The 20,423-nt window shown below is 41.6% G+C and overlaps 1 protein-coding gene across 1 annotated transcript in view; it reads right to left on the reverse strand.

Moving 5' to 3' along the window:
• The window catches only part of UBTD2 (ubiquitin domain containing 2), a 109,796-nt gene that overhangs the window by 42,111 nt on the left and 47,262 nt on the right, over nucleotides 1-20,423 (reverse strand). The window contains exon 2 of the mRNA XM_024199333.3: nucleotides 18,828-19,064. Coding sequence (XP_024055101.1) covers nucleotides 18,828-19,064 — 237 coding nt within the window. The remainder of the gene's footprint in view (nucleotides 1-18,827; nucleotides 19,065-20,423) is intronic.

A 20,423-nucleotide genomic window follows, 5' to 3' on the forward strand; every position in this document is an offset into this window, starting at 1 on the left:
CACAAATGTGCCGGCAGCATTGTGCCCCAGAAGCTGAAGGCAGCGTCTGGCCGATACCTGAGGACTGGTTTGCATGGTCTAAATAAGCATCGAGCGACTGAGGATCTGTGTTGTGGAAGGAGCACTCTCATTCGGACAAAGTTGAAATAGACTCCTATGAATTCTAGTCTCTGTACCAGGGCTAATGTTGATTTTCGTATGTTGATTTGTAGGTCCAGATTTCAGAATAAATCCAAAGTTGTATGGGTAACCCGTTGAGCTTTGTTGAAGGAGCGAGCCTTGAGGAGACAATTGTCCAGATAAGGTAGATCATGACATCCTGGGAGCGCAGGTGGACTTCCACTACAGAGAGGACCTTGGAGAATACTCTGGGAGCCAATGAGAGGCCAAAAGGGAATGCTCTGTACAGGGTAGAGGTCCTGCCCTAATGTGAATCTGAGGTATCATCTAGGAGACGATATGAGGAAATAAGCATCTTGGAGGTCAAGGGCCAAGAACCAGTCTCCCTGTTCCAACACTGGAAAAACTGTTGCTAAAGTGACCATCTTGAATTTCTGAGCCTTGACAAATCTGTTGAGTGCTCGGAGGTCTAGTATGGGTCTCCAACCTCCCTTTTCTTGGGTATCAGGAAGTAATGAGAGTAAAAACCTTTGCCTCTTAGATGTTGATGTACTGGTTCTATGGCTCCTATGCTGAGAAAGTGGGTTATCTCTTGTCATAACTGGCTCTCGTGAGAATGGCCCCTGAAGAGGGATGTGGAAGGGTGTCGGGATGGGGGGAGAAGGTGGGTGAAATGAATAGAGTACCATCACAAATGATCTCTAGCACCCATTTGTCGGATGCTATCTGTTCCCAGGCACTGCGGAACGGGGCAAGGAGGCATTACGGGCGGATAGTTGTGGAATTGTAAAGTGGCTGATGAATAAGCCTCTCTCCCAAAGAGACTGAGATGTTTCCAATCCCTATTGTAGGGGGTGGATTTCATCTGGTGTTGTCAACCGCTGGAGTTTACTGCATCCACAATGATTGAATTAGGGGGCATGTAATATTTCTTATCGGCCCACTTACACGTTGGTGAGACCGATGCAGGGGTCTGCCATATAAGTTTGGCAGGGCCCAAGAGAGCCTCGTTGATAGGGAGAGCTACTCTGCACGGGGCAGAGGAATGTAAAATGTCCAGTAATTTATGGTGTGATTCTGTCACATCCTGTAGTGGTAATTGCAATGTATCTGCCATCTTCTGAGCTAGGTCCTGAAAAAGTTTGAAGTCGTCTGCTAATGATGGTGGAGGGGGCATCACTGTCTCATCTGGTGATGAAGATGAGAAGTTAGTCTGGGGTGTAACCTCTTCCTCAATATTGGCCTCCTGTTCCTCCCTCATCTGTTCAGGAGGCTCGGAAGCTCTAGATGCAGTGGCAGAAGGAGGGTGCCTCATTGGCTCCTGGTAAGCCATGGTAGAGCTTCGGGAGGCACAATGTGAATATGCCTGCCATGGATCTCAGTAAGGCCACTGGGATGGTGGGAAAGGTCCTGGTGCTTGGTACCATGGTTGCCCATACCAGGGAGCTTGAGGGTCAGATGGACGGTACAGTTGAGGAGGTCCATATTGGTAATGGGTACCATAGGGTGCATGAGAGGAGTGATGGGAGATTATGTCATCCTGCTTGCTGTCTGACTCCCCATTAGAGAATGGGAGTGCCTGGCACGATGTTGAAGGGTAATCTGGAGCTTGAGGCAGACTTGGTCCTGGAGCTCTGGTACCAAGAAGAGGAGAGTCTGGTGCGTCAGACACTGAAAGGCCTCCCAAATACCTGAAGTCTGGTGGTACCATAGGCATCGGTACCAGTAGTGGTTGGTGGTGCCAGGATGCCTGTACCGATGGAATTGGAGATGCAGTCCTGGCTGAACGGTCCGCCGCTGTTTGGTGCACCGTTGACGGTACCAGCGCCGTTGTCCACAGTGAAGGAGCCTTCCCCAAGGCAGAGTCTCTATCTTTCTCTTGCCCCGCTGGTACCGATGTTTCCTTGCCTGAGCCTATCAGGTCCTTAGGTGGCCCGTGTTCTGTTAGGACAGTACCGTGTGAGCTCTGGGTACCAGATTTAGATGTTTCGGTGCCATCAGTACCAATGATACCAAACAAGCCAGGGACTCCGTCTCTCTCTTTAGAAGCCTTGTGAGAGTCTTCTTAGGCTCATCTCCCTTAGACGTACAGGGTTGTGGTGAGGACTGCCACTGTCCTAAGTCTTGGTGTGGGTCTGAAGGCGGTTGGGGAGCCACTTCCATTAGGAGAAGTTTGAGTCTCAGCTCTGTAGCCTTTCTGGACCGCGGTTTTAACTGTTGGCATAAACCACACTTCTGGGGAATGTGGTTTTCCCCAAGGCAACAGACACCGTGGGAATGTCCACGGTCACCAGGAAAGATTCTTTGCATCTGAGACACTTCTGAAAGCCGAGTGAACTGGGCCGGGGTGTTGAACAAAAATAAAAATTTAAATTAAAGATTTTTTTTAAATAAAGGAATAAAAGGAAGGAAACTAAGTAGAAGATCAAAATGGGAAATGATTAATCAGTCTTTAGAAGATAACAGACAGCTAAAGTTCCGTCTCTAGCCAGGGGCGGTTGAGATGGAACCGAGGAGGGTTGTAAAAAATATGCCTCATCACCTTGTCAAAAATATACAATATAACATTACTTCTGATATACTGAAGACAGGACAGGATAATCTAAGGAATCATATTGCAGAAGGAAAGGAGCCAACTATAAGAAGCATCTTTATTATTTGAAAGGAAACACAGCTTAACTGCATCTTTGTTTACTTACTATAATTACAAACACCTAAAATTAATTTAACTGTAAAATGAACAGAAGCTTTTGGTGTTTTTTTCCCCAGTTTCCTTTGTACACTGTAGTCTATTTCACCATTTCCCCTGTATAGGCAATTTCCCTGGTTTGTGCAGGTCTTTCAGAGCAACAGGGAAGGGAAAAAACATTTAAAAAGAAAGAAAAATGGGATTGTAAAGTCACAGCAACAGACATTGGGATTCCAGGGCAAGTGTCGGATCTCAAAATGCTTTACAAAACTTACTCTGATCAGTTTTAAAAGCTAAGTGTCCCTTTTAAAAAGGGACATGAGAAAAATATTTAGCAAAAATTCAAAGAAATTCAAAATTCCAACTGAAAATTAAAACAAAAACTGGTTACCAGAAAGTGCTCAACTACCAGCTATTAACTCTTTGTTTAATCAGAAGCAAGAGATACTTCCACACTGCTTTTCTATAAGCTAATGCTGTAAACCTGCCTTTAGTGGAAAGCTTAGGAAATTTATTGCTCAAGTAAAGGGAGCTTCCAGGAACTGATATATTATAACATGACGTACTTTCAGCCATGAAGAACTATTTTCTCCTTCACATTTAAATACTGAATTTCACCACCCTACAGTTCTAGCAAGAGGACGAGCAGAGATAAAGCAGTAAATCCTATGTGCTGAGGCTTTATGAACTTGACAATGCTATTAAATATAATGGAAAAATGAAATGGTTAAAAAAATTCAAAACAAGAAATGAGACTTTAGAAATCACTTAACCTTTCACAGTACTCTCTCTATACCCTGTGCCCATACTAGCCTTTCCACAGGAGGACAGAAAGTGTGATAATTTGAGAGGTTATTACATTTTACATTAATCCACAGCAAAAAAAACCCACTGCAAATTAAAAGAAATATTCCCGTACTGTTAAAAGAAAGAAGAAAGTTTGCCACAGGCATTTCAAATTACCCTGCCAGCCCACAGATGTCTGCAGTCTAGGGAGTAAGGGGGTCTTTTTTTGCTCTTAGTTCTAAAGACTAGAAAAGCTCTATTCACCAGTAATAAAAATAGTATTTTCAATAGTGTGTAACACAGAAATCCTGTGAGAATGTTAATTTTGGTGAAATCTCCCAAAGGAATGACAGTTACTGCACCTGACCAGAACCAACACAGCCCAAACATTTCACACATTTCTCAACTCAGGTTGTTTTTGTAAGTGGAAGATAGCAGTTTTCTGAAGCAGATTGGAGAGACCAGAAGAGCTCCTCTCACCCAGAATTTGTTTACTCTAGATCAAAAAATGAAGTGTGCCCTTTTGGCTGAAAGGAAAATAGAAAGTGAAATGATTACTATATTTTTGTCATGCTCTTATTTTTTATTGGCAAGCATTGAGTGCTTTATATGTAAATAAAATGAATGTAGCAAAAGCATAACATCAAAGCAATCAAAGTTTAAAAAGACAGCAGCAGAACTGTAATCTATGCAGCTGTCATTTTAGTTAAGTAGTCCAGGTACTGAATGCTGTAAAAGGAGAGCTAGCAGTAGCAGTTATAAATGAAGGTGGGAAAAAAATTCAAAATGTATTACGTTAATTTTAATGGGGCTTTAAATTTACTCGCTGAACATCTGAGTAACAAGGAACCCAATGAAACAACTTGATATGTCAAGGAACTTTTCTAAAGTGTAATGTCAATTTTGAAAAGTGTTAGATGTCAATGACCTGCTACTGTACAATTCTACACGCAAGTTTCAGCAACGGAAAAAAGTTTAGGCTAAATCAATCCTTCACATCTGCAGAATTTCCTAAAGCACTCTCTTTGGATCACCATGCTCATTGTGACTAATCTTATTCCTTGTGAGACCTTTGGCAGCAATCTTGAATTATAAGATTAGTACATCACTATGAACTTCAAACAGCGCCAACTGTATTGTTCTCCTATCCCTGCCTTTGTTACTTTTACCAGGCATGATGGCTCTAAACCAATAGTCTAATACAGTTTTCGTTTTTAGATGTTTAATAATAAATAGGAAGCTAATTTGCTAAAAATCTAGTTAAGCGGTGACTGTATATAGATGTCACATCCCTTACAATGGACAGAGATTCCACAATCTTTTCCTTATAGTCCATAGGCCCACCACAAGGCTATTTTTGATAATGACATTGACGGAGATGACTTAATATCCAGAGTTCAAGAGTTTTCAGAACACTGCTGAAGTCTAAAATTAAGCACAGATAGATCTGCAGTCACTAAAATCATTCAATAGCATTTTGAAGTGAAACATATTAGAAACCATGACTGATGGTCAAGGGCCCACTGAAGATACTTTTCAAATGCAGTTCTGTGTTTTAGGGCAGAGACAACATAATACATCTTAGGCTTGGTCTACACTTACCCCCCAAGTCGAAGTAAGGTACGCAAATTCAGCTACGTGAATAACGTAGCTGAATTCGACATACCTTACATCGAACTTACCGCGGTTCAGACGCGGTCCACACGCGGCAGGCAGGCTCCCCGTCGACTCCGCGGTACTCCTCTCGTTGAGCTGGAGCACCGCAGTCGACGGCGAGCACTTCTTGGTTCGATTTATCGCGTCCAGAGCAGACGCGATAAATCGAACCAGGAAGTTCGATTTCCAGCCGCCGAACTAGCGGCTAAGTATAGACCAGCCCACAGAAAGGCTGATTTTGCGGATGACTATTAATCTGGGATTTAAAAAGCGTGTGTGTCATTTGTAATGGAAGCTCTTTCATTGAACTAGTAAGGAAGGCAACTCTATTGCTTTATGTTTGCAGTGTTGTTCCCAGGATATTAGAGACACACATGGTGTGTGAGGCAGTATCCTTTATGGCGAAAGAGACAAGTTTTGAGCTTACACAGCTCTTCTTCAGGTCTGACACACACCTGAAGAAGAGCTCTGCGTAAGCTCAAAACTTGTCTCTTTTGCCAACAGAAGTTGATCCAATAAAAGATATTACCTCACCCACCTTGTCTCCTATTGCTTTATGATCAGAAATTTACAAAAGTGAAGTGAATTTTAAAAACGTAAAGTGCCCCGGAAGAATTTAAAGCACCAACTCATTTCACAGCCTCAGATTCATCAAACCACTGGCTGAACAGCCAGAAATAGCAATGACACTGCAGTACTTCCCAAAAATCAGTGTTCTGTTTCTGTTGCTTTAAAAAAAACTTCTGTTAACTGTTTATTATTAAAAGTCTCCATTTTGCTGTGGGTACTTCCAGACTAACAAATACATGTTTTTGCCTGATTCAAAGACTAGCGTCAAGAGACCATCCAAAACCTCCTGAGGAAGACACTCTTCTCCACCTCTTTTCTTCTAGTGTATATGTCTGTTGGGTGGCTTTTTTAGGGATTAATGTTTTGGAAGTCAGGTAGTATTTGACTAGCCAAAGGGAAATAATGATGGCTGCATATGGGGCCTTATACAGTGCTTATTTAGAATAGCACCCAAATACTAGCACTTAAACGTGGCAGCTTTGTAGTGCACCTAAACTCTATTGCCATCAGGAGTCTTAAGACTCCCAAGAGGCAATGTGAGTTGTGCAAGTATCCCCATTTTACAGATAAAGAAACCAAGGTGTACAGGGTTAAGAACTTTCCCAAGGTGATGTAAGAAGCCTGTGGCACAGCCAGTAATAGAACTCAGGTCTACTAATTCCCTGTCTTGTGCTTCAGCCACTAGACCATGCTTCATCCCATCATTAAAAAAAAAAAAAGCTGATTTCATTCTCAGATGCCTTGACAAAAAGAGGCCAATCTATTTGTAATCTCAGTAGAGATTTAAAATTAACTACTCTATATGTCTGTGATGGGATAATAAAAGTAATTACTATATACAAATGGCACTGTCATGTGGAGCTGGTACAACCTTAAAAGGGCTGGTGGCACTTTGTAGCTAACTTTATATGTCCAGGCTAGAAAGCTGTCTGGCCCTGGATCAATAAAAGCAATGAATGTTAGTTTCATCACTGGTTTCTACAAAAACAAACTATTGTAATCCACTTAAAGAAAGTCACATGTGGCTTCTGGTAGTTTCATAGTGCAAGGGAGGGCTCTTTCCACACTATTTTCTGTCAACTAGGTCAAGGCTGCATGGGAACACCAACAGCTATATTAATGAAAGGACATACTGTTTAGTCTGTCCAACGCTGCTCTATTCCTTGGCTGTATGAGGATCAGAGAAATGATTTTTTTTGTCTTAGTGTGTTCGAGTGTTGCAGTAATGCAAACAAAAGGTGGAGTGCTTAAAGCACCAGAACCAATAGCAAAATTTACAAAAGTTGGCTATAAAATAAACTAGATGAACTAGATATTAAATATCATGTATTCTATGGAGCTGAACTATTTCATAATGGGAAAACAAGAAACCTACAAACTTGAATCTAAAAATTCAGAATCCTGCAATAATTTAAGAAATACATGCAGAGTGCTTCAGGTACTCCCAGTTAGTCTGATATTCACTAACAGGTTTGTCTTTCACAGATACTTGTGTGCGTTTGGTTCCAACTTATATGTCGTACCTCAGAAGGACACTGCCATCTTGAATCTTAAGTCCATTTAAAAAAAAAAAAAAGGAGTTAAAGTAGTTTTAGGTATCACATTTACCCTGGAGTAATTTCATTTCTGTCCTAATCCAAGCATCCTTCATTCCACTGTTGCTGTGTGAAAAAGACACAAAAAACAGGGAAAAGGGGAATTGACTATACATGGTAGACAGAAAAAGTACACACAAAGTGTGTTAAATGCACACACTAAACAAGCTGAAATAGAAAAAACATGTTCCTTTACTCTCTGTTTTACTCTCCTCAGGTATTACTTATGATAATAATAATAACAATAATAGGGAAACTTTTCTCCAAAAGTAATTTTTAAGTTGACAGTGTTCCTTTAAGACAATATCATCTAGTGTTTCTTAGAGTGGATTGATTTAAAACCAGGGATGTAAATATTGTTTTAAAAGTTAACCATTTAAACGATTAAAATTATATTAATTGGTTAACCAATTAAAGGGAGAGGGGCTGGGGCTGGCCTTCGGTGGCCCGGTGGGGTTGCTCCCGCCGGTCCGGGGTTGGGGGTTAACAGTTAGAATGGGTTAACTGTTTAATATTTTACATCCCTATTTAAAACACTGATTTTAATCATGATTTAAATCAGCAAGCACAAAAGCTCAATTTAAATCAGATTTTAATCTTGTTTTGTATTTGTACTTTAGTCATTTTCCTAACAAAAAGTTGTTCCGGTGGATATAGTGCTTAGATTATCAGAAAGCCTTTGACAAGGTCCCTCACCAAAGTCTTTTAAGTATAATAAGCAGTCACGGGATAAGAGGGAAAGTCCTCTCATGAATCAGTAACTGGTTAAAAGACAGGAAACCAAGGGTAGGAATAAATAGTCAGTTTTCAAAAAGGAGAGAGGTAAATAGTGGTATCCCCCAGGAGTGTGTACTGGGACCAGTCCTATTCAACATATTCATAAATTATCTGGAAAAAGGGGTAAACAGTGAGGTGGCAAAATTTGCAGAGGATACAAAATTACTCAAGATAGGTAAGTCCAAAGCAGACTGCAAAGAATTACAAAGGGATCTCACAAAACTGGGTGACTGGGCCACAAAATGGCAGATGAAATTCAATATTGATAAATGCAAAGTAAATTAACATTGGAAAACATAATCCCAACTATGCATACATAACAATGGGGTCTAAATTAGCTGTTACCACTCAAGAAAGATCTTGAAGTCATTGTGGATAGTTCTCTGAAAACATTTGCTCAATGTGCATCGGCAATCAAAATAGCTAACAGAATGTTAGGAACCATTAGGAAAGGGATAGAGAACAAGACAGAAAATATCATATTGCCTCTATATAAATCATGGTATGCCGACATCATGATACTGTGTGCAGATCTTGTCTCCCCAACTCAAAAAAAGATGTACTGGAATTAGAAAAGGTAGAGAGAAGGGCAACTAAAATGATTAGGAGTATGGAACAGCTTCTGTATGAGGAAAGATTAAAAAGACTGGGACTTTCCAGCGTGGAAAAAGAGACGACTAAGGGATATGATATGATAGAGGTCTATAAAATCTTGACTGGTGTGGAGAAAGCTCCATTCCCTCTCCCTGTGATCTACTCTGGATCCAACTGCAGAACGTGAAGCAGTCATAAGTAAGAGAGCTGCAACAGGGATTTGAACTATGAACTACTCTTTTTCCCATTAACTGCTAACAAAATAGTATCAGACAGAACAGCTCTGGCAGGAGGTCCATCATAATTCCCAATGCGAAAAACAGTTGAGCATCTCATTTTACTTTCCTTTAAAATCAACACTCAAATACCACTGAACGCGCACTCTTTAAGGGTATGCCTACACTGCAATTAGTCAGACCTTGCTGGCCTGTGCCAGCTGACTCAGGCTAATGGACTAGTTAATTGCGGTGTAGATGAGGCTCAGGCTGCAGTCTGAGCTCTGGGATCATCCCACCTTTCAGGGTCCTAGAGCCAGGGCTCCAACCTGAGCCTGAACAGCTATTCAATTAACCCGAGCCCTGGTCAGCTGGCACAGGCCAGCTAGGGGGCTTTGACTGTAGTGTAGACATATCCTAAGGGTTGTCTTTTCATCTACAGAGAAGTATACTGTTTGGTCAGCTGTTATAGACTCATAGACTCAGACTCATAGACTTTAAGGTCAGAAGGGACCATTATGATCATCTAGTCTGACCTCCCGCATGATGCAGGCCACAAAAGCTGACCCACCCACTCCTGCAATAATTCTCTCCCTTGACTCTGCTGTTGAAGTCCCCAAATCATGATTTAAAGACTTCAAGTCGCAGAGAATCCTCCAGCCAGCGACCCCTGCCCCATGCTGCGGAGGAAGGTGAAAAACCTCCAGGGCCTCTGCCAATCTACCCTGGAGGAAAATTCCTTCCCGACCCCAAATATGGCGATCAGCAGAACCCCGAGCATGCGGGCAAGATTCTCCAGCCAGACCCGCATTGACCATTGATACTAATTACCTTCAATGGCACGTTATTGACCTATTGACTAAAATCCCATTATCCCATCAAACCATCCCCTCCATAAACTTATCAAGCTTAATCTTAAAGCCAGAGAGGTCTTTCGCCCCCACTGTTTCCCTCGGAAGGCTGTTCCAGAACTTCACCCCTCTTACGGTTAGAAACCGTCATCTAATTTCAAGCCTAAACTTCCCGACGGCCAGTTTATATCCATTTGTTCTCGTGTCCACATTAGTACTGAGCTGAAATAATTCCTCTCCCTCCCTGGTATTTATCCCTCTGATATATTTAAAGAGAGCAATCATATCCCCCCTCAGCCTTCTTTTGGTTAGGGTAAACAAACTGAGCTCCTCGAGTCTCCTTTCATACGACAGGTTTTCCATTCTTCGGATCATCCTAGTGGCCCTTCTCTGCACCCGTTCCAGTTTGAGTTCATCCTTTTTAAACATGGGAGACCAGAACTGCACACAGTACTCCAAATGAGGTCTCACCAGTGCCTTGTATAACGGAAGCAGCACCTCCTTATCCCTACTAGAAATACCTCGCCTAATGCATCCCAAGACCGCATTAGCTTTTTTCACGGCCACGTCACATTGCCGACTCAGTCATCCTGCGATCAACCAGGACTCTGAGGTCCTTCTCCTCTTCCGTTACTTCCAACCGATGCGTCCCCAGCTTATAACTAAAATTCTTGTTAGTCATCCCTAAATGCATCACCTTACACTTCTCACTATTAAATTTCATCCTATTACTATTACTCCAGTTTACAAGGTCATCCAAGTCTCCCTGCAGGATATCCCGATCCTTCTCCGAATTGGCAATACCTCCCAACTTTGTGTCATCTGCAAACTTTATCAGCCCACTTCTACATTTGGTTCCGAGGTCAGTAATAAATAGATTAAATAAAATCGGACCCAAAACCGAACCTTGAGGAACTCCACTGGTAACCTCCCTCCAACCTGAAAGTTCACCTTTCAGTACGACCCGCTGCAGTCTCCCCTTTAACCAGTTCTTTATCCACCTCTGGATTTTCATATCGATCCCCATCTTTTCCAATTTAACCAATAATTCCTCATGCGGTACCGTATCAAACGCTTTACTGAAATCGAGGTATATATTAGATCCACCGCATTTCCTTTATCTAAAAGATCTGTTACTTTCTCAAAGAAGGAGATCAGGTTGGTTTGGCACGATCTGCCTTTCGTAAAACCGTGTTGTAATTTGTCCCAATTGCTATTGACCTCAAGGTCCTTAACTACTTTCTCCTTCAAATTTTTTTCCAAGACCTTGCATATTACAGATGTTAAACTAACAGGCCTGTAGTTACCCGGGTCACTTTTTTTTTCCCCTTCTTGAAAATAGGAACCACATTAGCTATTCTCCAGTCCAATGGTACCACCCCCGAGTTTACAGATTCATTAACAATTATCGCTAACGGGCTTGCAATTTCTCGCGCCAGTTCCTTTAATATTCTCGGATGAAGATCATCCGGTCCGCCCGATTTAGTCCCGTTAAGCTGTTCGAGTTTGGCTTCTACCTCGGATACGGTAATGTCAACCCCCCCTCCTTTATTCCCCTCTGTCCCGCTGCCTCTATTTCTAAGCCCTTCATTAGCCTCATTAAAGACTGTTCTATTTTACCTGTCAGTCTCTCCTTTATTATACAAATATCTTTTCCATTTGCACTGTGCTGTTCCAAGTCAAAGAACTGTATTTGTTGCCATTCAGCCACTCCACCTCAGTGGAGTTGTCAATAGGGTAGACTACAACATTGCCTGTGAAGTATCCAATATACATTAACAAGCACTTATGTAGCACTTTTCAAGTTTCAAGTACTCTAAAAACCATCAGTCAATCTGCATCTATATGAAACGTATGAGTCAATGGTCTAAGTATTACTGGAATTCAGTACATTCTGTAATGGAACTATTAGGCTGAGAAGCAATATAGTACTGAAAAAGCATGTAAACATCTTCAAGTTATATAAGGTACTAAAATGTCTTTTTCAAAGAGAATCACATTGACTAAAGCAAAATGCATAAAGGAAAATCAGTAGAGGGATACAGCACTTAGGCATCTACATGGAAAGCTACTCTTTACTATAGTGAACCAGACCCAAAGGCAGAAAACACTACATAGTGGGAATTATGCCTGAATCAGGAGCAGGCTCCTTAGTTGTATTTAGAATTTTTTCTAAATGTGCATAGTCAAAGTTTCATTTCTTTCAAGCATCTGATTTTGTATTTCACTTTTCTGTTTATATAGTTTATGTTCACCTATATTATCTGTGGCATGTTTTCTCGTGAAGGGAAGGAAAATCCTTTACAAATGTCTACTAGATTTAGCTGTCTTACTTAACTAGATCTTTCTAAGGTCCATCAATATATTTAGCATTACCATCCCCACTTTTAGCGAACATAACTTATCTACAGTACATGTGACAGTTATGCTTATGTACAAAAATATTGCAAGACTGCTTATTGAAAAATCAAGTTCCTAACTAGTTGATAGTAGTGGCTCTCAACCTTTCCAGACTACTGAACCCCTTTCAGAAGTCTGATTTGTCTTCAGTACCCCAAAAATCAGACAAAAATACAAAAAAGTGCCACAGCACACTATTACTGAAAAATTGCTTACTTTCTCATTTTTACCATATAATTATAAAATAAATCAATTGGAATATAAATATTGTACTTACATTTCAGTGTATAATATACAGAGCAATATAAACAAGTCATTGTCTGTATGAAATTTTAGTCAATTTGTACGGACTTTGCTAGTGTTTTTTACATAGCCTGTTGTAAAGCTAGGCAAATAGCTAGATAAGTTGATGTACCCCGTGGAAGACTTCTGCATACCCCTGGATGACAACCCACCATCTTAAGACACATCTGTTCCTAAACAGAAAGCTGTTGGACTTAGCAATGAAGCCCTTTTAGGGCTGTTTGATGAAAGATAAAATCATCATGTGCAGTATACCAGAAACTCACAAAAAAATTCCCACAATACAGAAAACACCTAGCCACAAAGTTTAAGTAGTCCAGTTAATTGAGACAGATTTCAATTATTTTTTAATAATTATATATACACACTCACTAAGTGTGCTGAAAACAGTTAAAGTAACATTGCAACATTTTAATAAACATAAATTTACCACAACCTTAATTTTTTTTGCATTTTCTTTTTGATTAATAAGATGTATGTAAAAAGTGCTGTTCATTAAATTCAAATAGCCATGTTAATATAATATTAAGGCCATACTGCTTTAAAGCGTTAGAAAATGCTAATGTTATTCTATTTTTCTGAATTATAAATCCAAAACGGTATAGACTAAACTCCATTTTGTCATGTTGGCATTGCTGAGCAGTATCTTTTAATGTTTTGGTTTTTGGGGCAAGGCATGTGTGTGGGAAATTACCAAGATTAAAGAATTCTTTAAATGTACTCAGACCATTGTCTAAAATATAAATAAAAACTTTATAAGTTGACGATTACTGAATCCAAGGTTGTCTGCAGAAGCTGCTGGCTGGAGATGGTGACAGCATACATGAGGTCAAGAGACAGAGAAAGTGCAAAGGAGGTGGAGTCTTGGAGGAACCATGAGAGGGGCATGGAGTCATGCCCCCGATCTCAGAATGGGGTTGCAAGGTAGTAGACTGGCCAAACATTGAATAGAACCAGAGGGCAAAAAAAGATATGGAGACAGGGGATCCATTTAAATAACAAACCAAGAAGGCAAAGTTAAAGATGGCTGGGTGGTGTAAATCATATCAGGCAAGAGTGATGACAGATTACATGGCAGAAGTGGAGTGGCCGAATTCCATAATTGTGCATTTCCAGACTAAATTTTGGAGGTTTTGTAGTTGATCCCTAAGGTAGGGATAGCTCAGTGGTTTGAGCATTGGCCTGCTAAACCCAGGGTGGTTGTGAGTTCAATCCTTGAGGGGGCCACTTAGGGATCTGGGGCAAAATCAGTACTTGGTCCTGCTAGTGAAGGCAGGGGGCTGGACTCTATGACCTTTCAAGGTCCCTTCCAGTTCTAGGAGATAGGATATCTCCATTTATTTTATTTATTTATTTATTTATTGTAAGTAATGCACTCTTTTTTAGAATAAAATGTGATCTCCCCCCCTCTCCAAAGTCCAGCTAAGTTTGTGAACAACAGTTAAGTTACAGTGAGCCTATAAACAGAAAGCCTTTCTTTTAATAATTTATCGATGTAAGACACTCAGGTTCTTTGGCAATTGGCAGAGATATTACTTACTTTAGAAATTATCTTGCTTTGCAATGTAAAGGTCATTCGATCTAGCAAGCCTCCCAGCTGTTCAAGGCACAGACTGAAACACCACCCGGGAAGACACTTGGCATACCAGAAGACAACAGGGGGAAAAAAACAGCTTACTTGACTGGCTAATATTGACTATGCTCTCTGTACAAAGATCAAAAACTTCTCACCTTGAAAACCTGACAAGGATTCTAAACATTCTGTAAGTACAGGCTACCTGGAACTGAAAGTTAGCATGAAAATTAGGCATTATTTTGGGCAACAGTGGGCATGTGATGCAATTTTAATTCCTACATTTCTGAAATGTTCTGTGTACAATACTTCCAGTATGGGTCTCAGAAAACAGGCTTCAGTCTCCATATGGCAGGCAGTATCCCAAAGGTATTACCCGCTGAATGCCAGCATTAAACAATGTGTCGGTGTATATATAAATATGTGTACACCCCCCAACCATCTGGGTGCAAGGCACTAGGCTGCTACAGGTAACACTGAAGGGAGAATTTTCTATGGTTTATAATAGTCCTCCTAAATTCCTAAGAATGTTCAAAGCAGTGCCATCTTAATTACCCAAAGATTTTCAGATTTTTCATCTTTTATTGGCACTCAATTAAACAGTTGGGATTTAAAACTTCAAACTCTGAATTCCCTCAATGATGTAGGTACAGATGCTTTGAAAGAGAATTTTGAAAAGAAAATTATTTCCTTTCCATTTGATCAACAAGTCAAAACTGCATATTGAACACGTGGGTTTCTGTAAAGAATGTGCACAGACACATATACATATACAAACAAGCACATACACATTTGGATAGCCATGCACAGCCCTACCTCTCCCAGCAACCTGCTAAACCAGCGTTTTTCAAAGTTTGGGTCGCGACCCAGTACTGGGTCGCTCTGGTCAGCATGACCGACCAGGACATTAAAAGTCCTGTAGGTTGTGCTGCCCAGCTAAGGCAGGCTAGTGCCTACCTGTTCCGACACCACGCTGCACCCCGGAAGGGGGCGGTAGCAGGTCTGGCTCCTAGGTGGGGGGGAGCACTGGCTCCGCACTCCCATTGGCCAGGAACCGGCCAATGGGAATGGGGGTGTGTGTGTGTCAGTGCCTGTGGGCGAGAGTCATGCAAAGCCGCTTGCGCACCTCCGCCTAGGAGCTGGACCTGCTGCTGGCCGCTTCCGGGGTGCAGTGCAGTCTGCGGTGCCAGGACAGGCGGGATGCCTGCCTCTGCACCCCAGCTGCGCTGCTGACCGGGAGCCGCTGGAGGTAAGTCTGTGCCCCAACCCAATGCCCCAATCCCCTGCCCCGAGCCCCTCCCAAACCCAGAATCCCTTCCTGCATCCCAAACCCCCATTCTCAGCCCCACCCCAGAGCCTGCACCCCGAGCCCAGAGCCCTGACCCCCTCCCGCATCCCAACTTCCTGCCCCAGCCCAGAGCCCCCTCCCACATCCTGAACCCCTTATTCCTGGCCCCATCCAGCAGCCCTCACCCCCGCACGCCAGCCCTCTGCCCCAGACATGAGCCCCTTCCAGACCCCTCATCTCCAGCTCTGTTGGCATCAACAATTTTCTTCAACTGGGTCCCCAGAAAATAGTTTGAAAACCACTGTGCTAAACCATCCCACCCCTACAGAATCCTTTCCCACACTTACTGGTCTTCCATCCTATCTTTAGGATGGCAAAGATCTAACAAGTCAGACAGTCTCTGAGTGGCTTGCTGTCACAAGGTTCATATTTCATCTGAAAGTGACAATTCATTTGTACCCTTGTGCAAAATTTAAACTGAATGCATGATCTAATGCTGTCAAAATATCTCATAATCAGTGTTCTGTATAATCCAGTCATTGAATTTGACACAGAATCCACCTCTCACTGCAGAAATGTGCTCCGGGATTCAAGCTTTCATTTTCTAAAACAATTATGTTTTGATTAATCATTTGTATTATGGTAGCACTCAGAAGCTTCAATCAGGATCAGAGCCGCATTGTGTTAGGCTCCACACACACATTTAAGCTATGTCTACACTACACAGCTTTTAGCGACATGGCTGTGTGGCTACAGCTGTGCTGCTAAAAGTTGTGCAGTGTAGCCGCTGTTTGTTGGCTCTCCTGCCAACCCAAAACTTCCACCACCACCGAGTGGTGTTTCCGTTGTCGGCAGGAGAGCGTTCTTGCTGACAATGCGCTGTTAACACTTCTGCTTGTCACGACAAAACTTGTGTCTTTCGGGGGTGGGATGGGGTGGTTTAACTGCCAGTGTAGACATAGCCTAAGAGACAGTCCCTATCCTACAGAGCCTAAAATCCAATTACAAAAAAAGACTTAACGAGTGTCATAAATGCAAGGGAAGGAGAATCAAGGTAATAGAGAACAGAGGTTAAAATTATAAGAACACATAGTGAGAGGCAATCTATGTGACAATTTTATTATAAAAATTAAATAAATTAGATACCAGTGAACCTACTGATCCTTTCGGTTGCAAAGAAAAAGCTTCAAGATGGAAACTAAGTGAAAACCAATGCTTTGTTGTATTCCCAAGTCCGCAAACACTCAAACAGCTTCTGAGATGTTAACTGGTCCCATTCATCACAGCAGATGTTGACATTTCAACTGTTAATTATTTCAACTGATCATTTTGGCAGAAATTTTCAGTGAATCTACAATCCCCTCAGTGACAAAAGCCCCAAATGTCCCCTCTTTGGTTGCCAAGATATCCATCTTCCTCTGTTATAACTTCTATAATGTAGTTTATACACCTCTACCTCGATATAATGTGACCCGATATAACACAAATTCGGACAGAACGCGGTAAAGCAGTGCTCCGGGGGAGGTGGGGGGGGTGAGGGGGGGGGCTGCGCACTCCGGTGGATCAAAGCAAGTTCAATATAACGCGGTAAGATTTTTTGGCTCCCGAGGACAGCGTTATATTGAGGTAGAGGTGTATGATGCAAATACAAAAATCCAGTAGCACATTAAAATTTAAGGGTCACTAAAATAATTCTATTTGATAGCAAAACAATACACGATATAGTTCAATAATATATCATTTCATTTCACGATTTAAATCAATTTTTGAATTTAACTGAAACTATTACAGAATTCCACACTGACATGCAAAACCAAGGAAGCCTTGCGGAAGAATTTAGGAGCACACTGGTGCGGAGTCCACAGGACCTTGCCTATGACAAAGGAACACAGAATGAAAAGCAAAAGTCTAGAGAGGCCTTTTAAGATATCAATCAGTACCACATTAGGTAGTTCTGACTCCTTCCCATCCACACAAATCACTTATTCAAAACACTGCTCCTGTTGCATATGAAAACTGTGGACAGTTGGGAACCATAACCACTAGGACTCAGTTGAAGCCTGCCTAGTGGAACTACTAAAGGTCTGTTTAGGGTTAAAATTACTTTTGCTGGAACAACATGCTCTGCAAAGAGGGCACTGGCACACTACATGAGGACCATTGTACCAGGCAAGACATGGGAGTATTTTACCTGTCTCAGATTTGTTTGGCTTGGGATACCTGTTGGGGGGATCAAACTGTTTTTGTTGCTATCTAATCAACAGGAGAACTTGGAGTCTCCTTTGTCTTGTATAGCATTGGGAGATTCTGAAAATGATTGCCTGAGGATTCTTCTAGCCACACGTACTTTGAATTAAGGACAGATATATTAATTCACTTGGGATTTCAATCAAAGCAACAGGTTGTGCTTGCAGAGAAAGCCCTTCTATTTGTTCGTTTTCAAGAGGATGTGTTAAAGGGACAGTCAGAACAGATCACCTTCTAGTAAAAAATGTTTTCATATCTCAACAACCTTGAAAGAATCCAACTGCTGAGAGTGAGCGAAAGTGAACACACGGATACAATGCAAATAGTAACACCGTCTTGAAGTGTTATTAGCTGCAGTGTATACAACAGGCTACAGCAAGAGACACTCCTAGAAGCCCTGATTTCCTGAAAGTGGGTATTCAAACCTCTACCTCTACTACCAACAATCCTTAGAAAAACTAGAACGGAACAAAATCCTACTAAACTTAAACAATGAACATGAGAAGCAGTTTATTTCTTACGCTGAACGCTGTATGTAAGGAAAGAAGAGAACTTCACAAGAAGATCAAAAGTCAAACTACAGATTGAGTAGAAGTGAAAACACATGAAATAGGCACATCCGAGATATCAAAGCAGTTTGCAAACACTACTAGGTGTTTTAGATGTTCTTCTTCCCCAGTGAAGAATCAATTAAAACACCATGAAATCTGTCATATACAGTTATCCTATAGACCAGAAGACAAACATGATTGCCTAGAAGAGGTGGCTTTTAAAAGTACGATAAAGCTGTACTGGAAATCACATGTGGGTATTCTGAAGTAAACTCTTGAAACAGAGCGTGCCTTTGTATGTCATGCCCTTAGTGCAGGTGTTAATACACATTTTAAACAGCATACATCTGAGACTCAGCTAACTAGAAAGATCTGTATGTTGTCAGCGCCCTTTTGCATCCCAGAAAAATTCTGGTTTCTTCCAGCATCAATATGGTAAACAGAGAAAAAGATCACTTGATAATGACAGTCATATCAACAAACAAGGACTTCTAGGATATTGTGCGTCTCATAAATTTATTCCCAGATGGTAAACTATACTCACAAGCCTTCAATTCCCATTTACTCTGTTACTATTCTTGCTGAGGTTGTGTCCATCTCAGACAAACCTACCATGTGGTAGCGTTATGTTTGCACCATCAATGATTGCTTGTGCCAGTTCATGATCATTGCTCTCAAACGCATGTGCAGCAGCCTTGAGGGCATCCCAAATCTCCTTGCGGCCTTCAAAAGCTGGTGCTGTGTCCCAAAACTCATCTCTTTTACTGCGCAGCTGTCCATCTGTCATTGGGTAATCGCTTTTCCATTTTGGTTTCTCTTTTTTCAGGGGTTGATTACGACCTAAAGCAACTGTAGAAAAAGAGACAAACACACATTACTCAAGTCAACCTAGTTATATTTTAGTTGTGAGCAGCTTCAGCTTTCTTTCTGGAAACTCCGGTCCACTGTAAGCTCTCCAAACCTGCACATATTCCCTACACTGCTCTATTTCCTTTTTCAAGGCTCTCTGGTCATTTCAAAGTCGTCCCCCCCCCCCCTTTCAGGTTTCACTGTTCAATTCTTTCAGGGGTTTCCCTTCCGCTCTCCAATTATACCTGCCTCTCTAAATGTCTAAAGATTCCCTGGGTGTCCTTGAACTTCTCTCCAAGCTCCCCTGGTAACGGTCTCTTCACTCCTTATGCCATCTGCTCCAGCCTGCATGATTTATTCATAAAACAATAGAAATCTTTCAGCATGCTACAGCAGCTATACAGTGAGAGAAGCATATTAACTAGCAGCATCCTACTGTCACAGAGGCAATACTACATCAGGATCTTTCTTTTCTATTCTGCCAGCAATGAGTTCTGCACAAATTATGCTCCACTACTAAATGTAAGAGTTTTATAAAACAAAGTATTTTTTATTGTCCTCTTTGTACATCTTATTTCCCTTTTTGCGTTTATTCAGCTTTTTAAAGTATTTATGACTCCAAGACTAAAATCTTAGTGCAGACACAGAAATCTCTAAAGAACATATTGTAACTTTACAAGCTTTCCGATAGTGGATACTTCATTTACATGAAATATTTGAGGATTTGCTTGACTTTAATTATAGCAATATTCGTTTAATGGAGACTGCTAAAAAGGAACTATAAAGGTTTCTTGACATAATATTAGGCCTACTTGTTCAGTTTTTAAGCATTGTGAAGAACCACCCAATATGTAAGCATGTGCTGGTGATCAAAGAAATTATCACTTTGGGTTTGTGAGCAATTGGCCCAGCAGAATCATCATTAAGATAACATTAAAGAACCCTGTTTATTTTGGAAGCCTAAAAGTTTCCCTGTCTTCCTAGGCACTCAGATATCACAATGAGTCATGGAATCATAGGACTGGAAGGGACCTTGAGAGGTCATCTAGTCCAGTCCCCTGCACTCATGGCAGGACTATTATCTAGACCAGTGGTTTTCAAACTTTTTTTCTGGCGACTCAGTTGAAGAAAACTGTTGATGCCCGCGACCCAACGAAGCTACGGATGAGGGATTTGGGGTGTGGGAAGGGCTCAGGGCTGGGGCACAGGTTTGGGGTGCGGGGGTGAGGGCTGCTGGGTGGGGCCAGGAAGGAGGGGTTCAAGGTGTGGGAGGGGGTTGGGGTGCGGGCTTACCTCAGGTGGCTCCCGGTCAGCAGCACAGCGGGGGTGCTAAGGCAGGCTTCCTGACTGTCCTGGCAC

The sequence above is a fragment of the Terrapene carolina genome, unplaced genomic scaffold, assembly GCF_002925995.2.
Source record: "Terrapene carolina triunguis isolate 2854851 unplaced genomic scaffold, T_m_triunguis-2.0 Scaffold395, whole genome shotgun sequence".
Classification (NCBI taxonomy): Eukaryota; Metazoa; Chordata; order Testudines; family Emydidae; genus Terrapene; species Terrapene triunguis.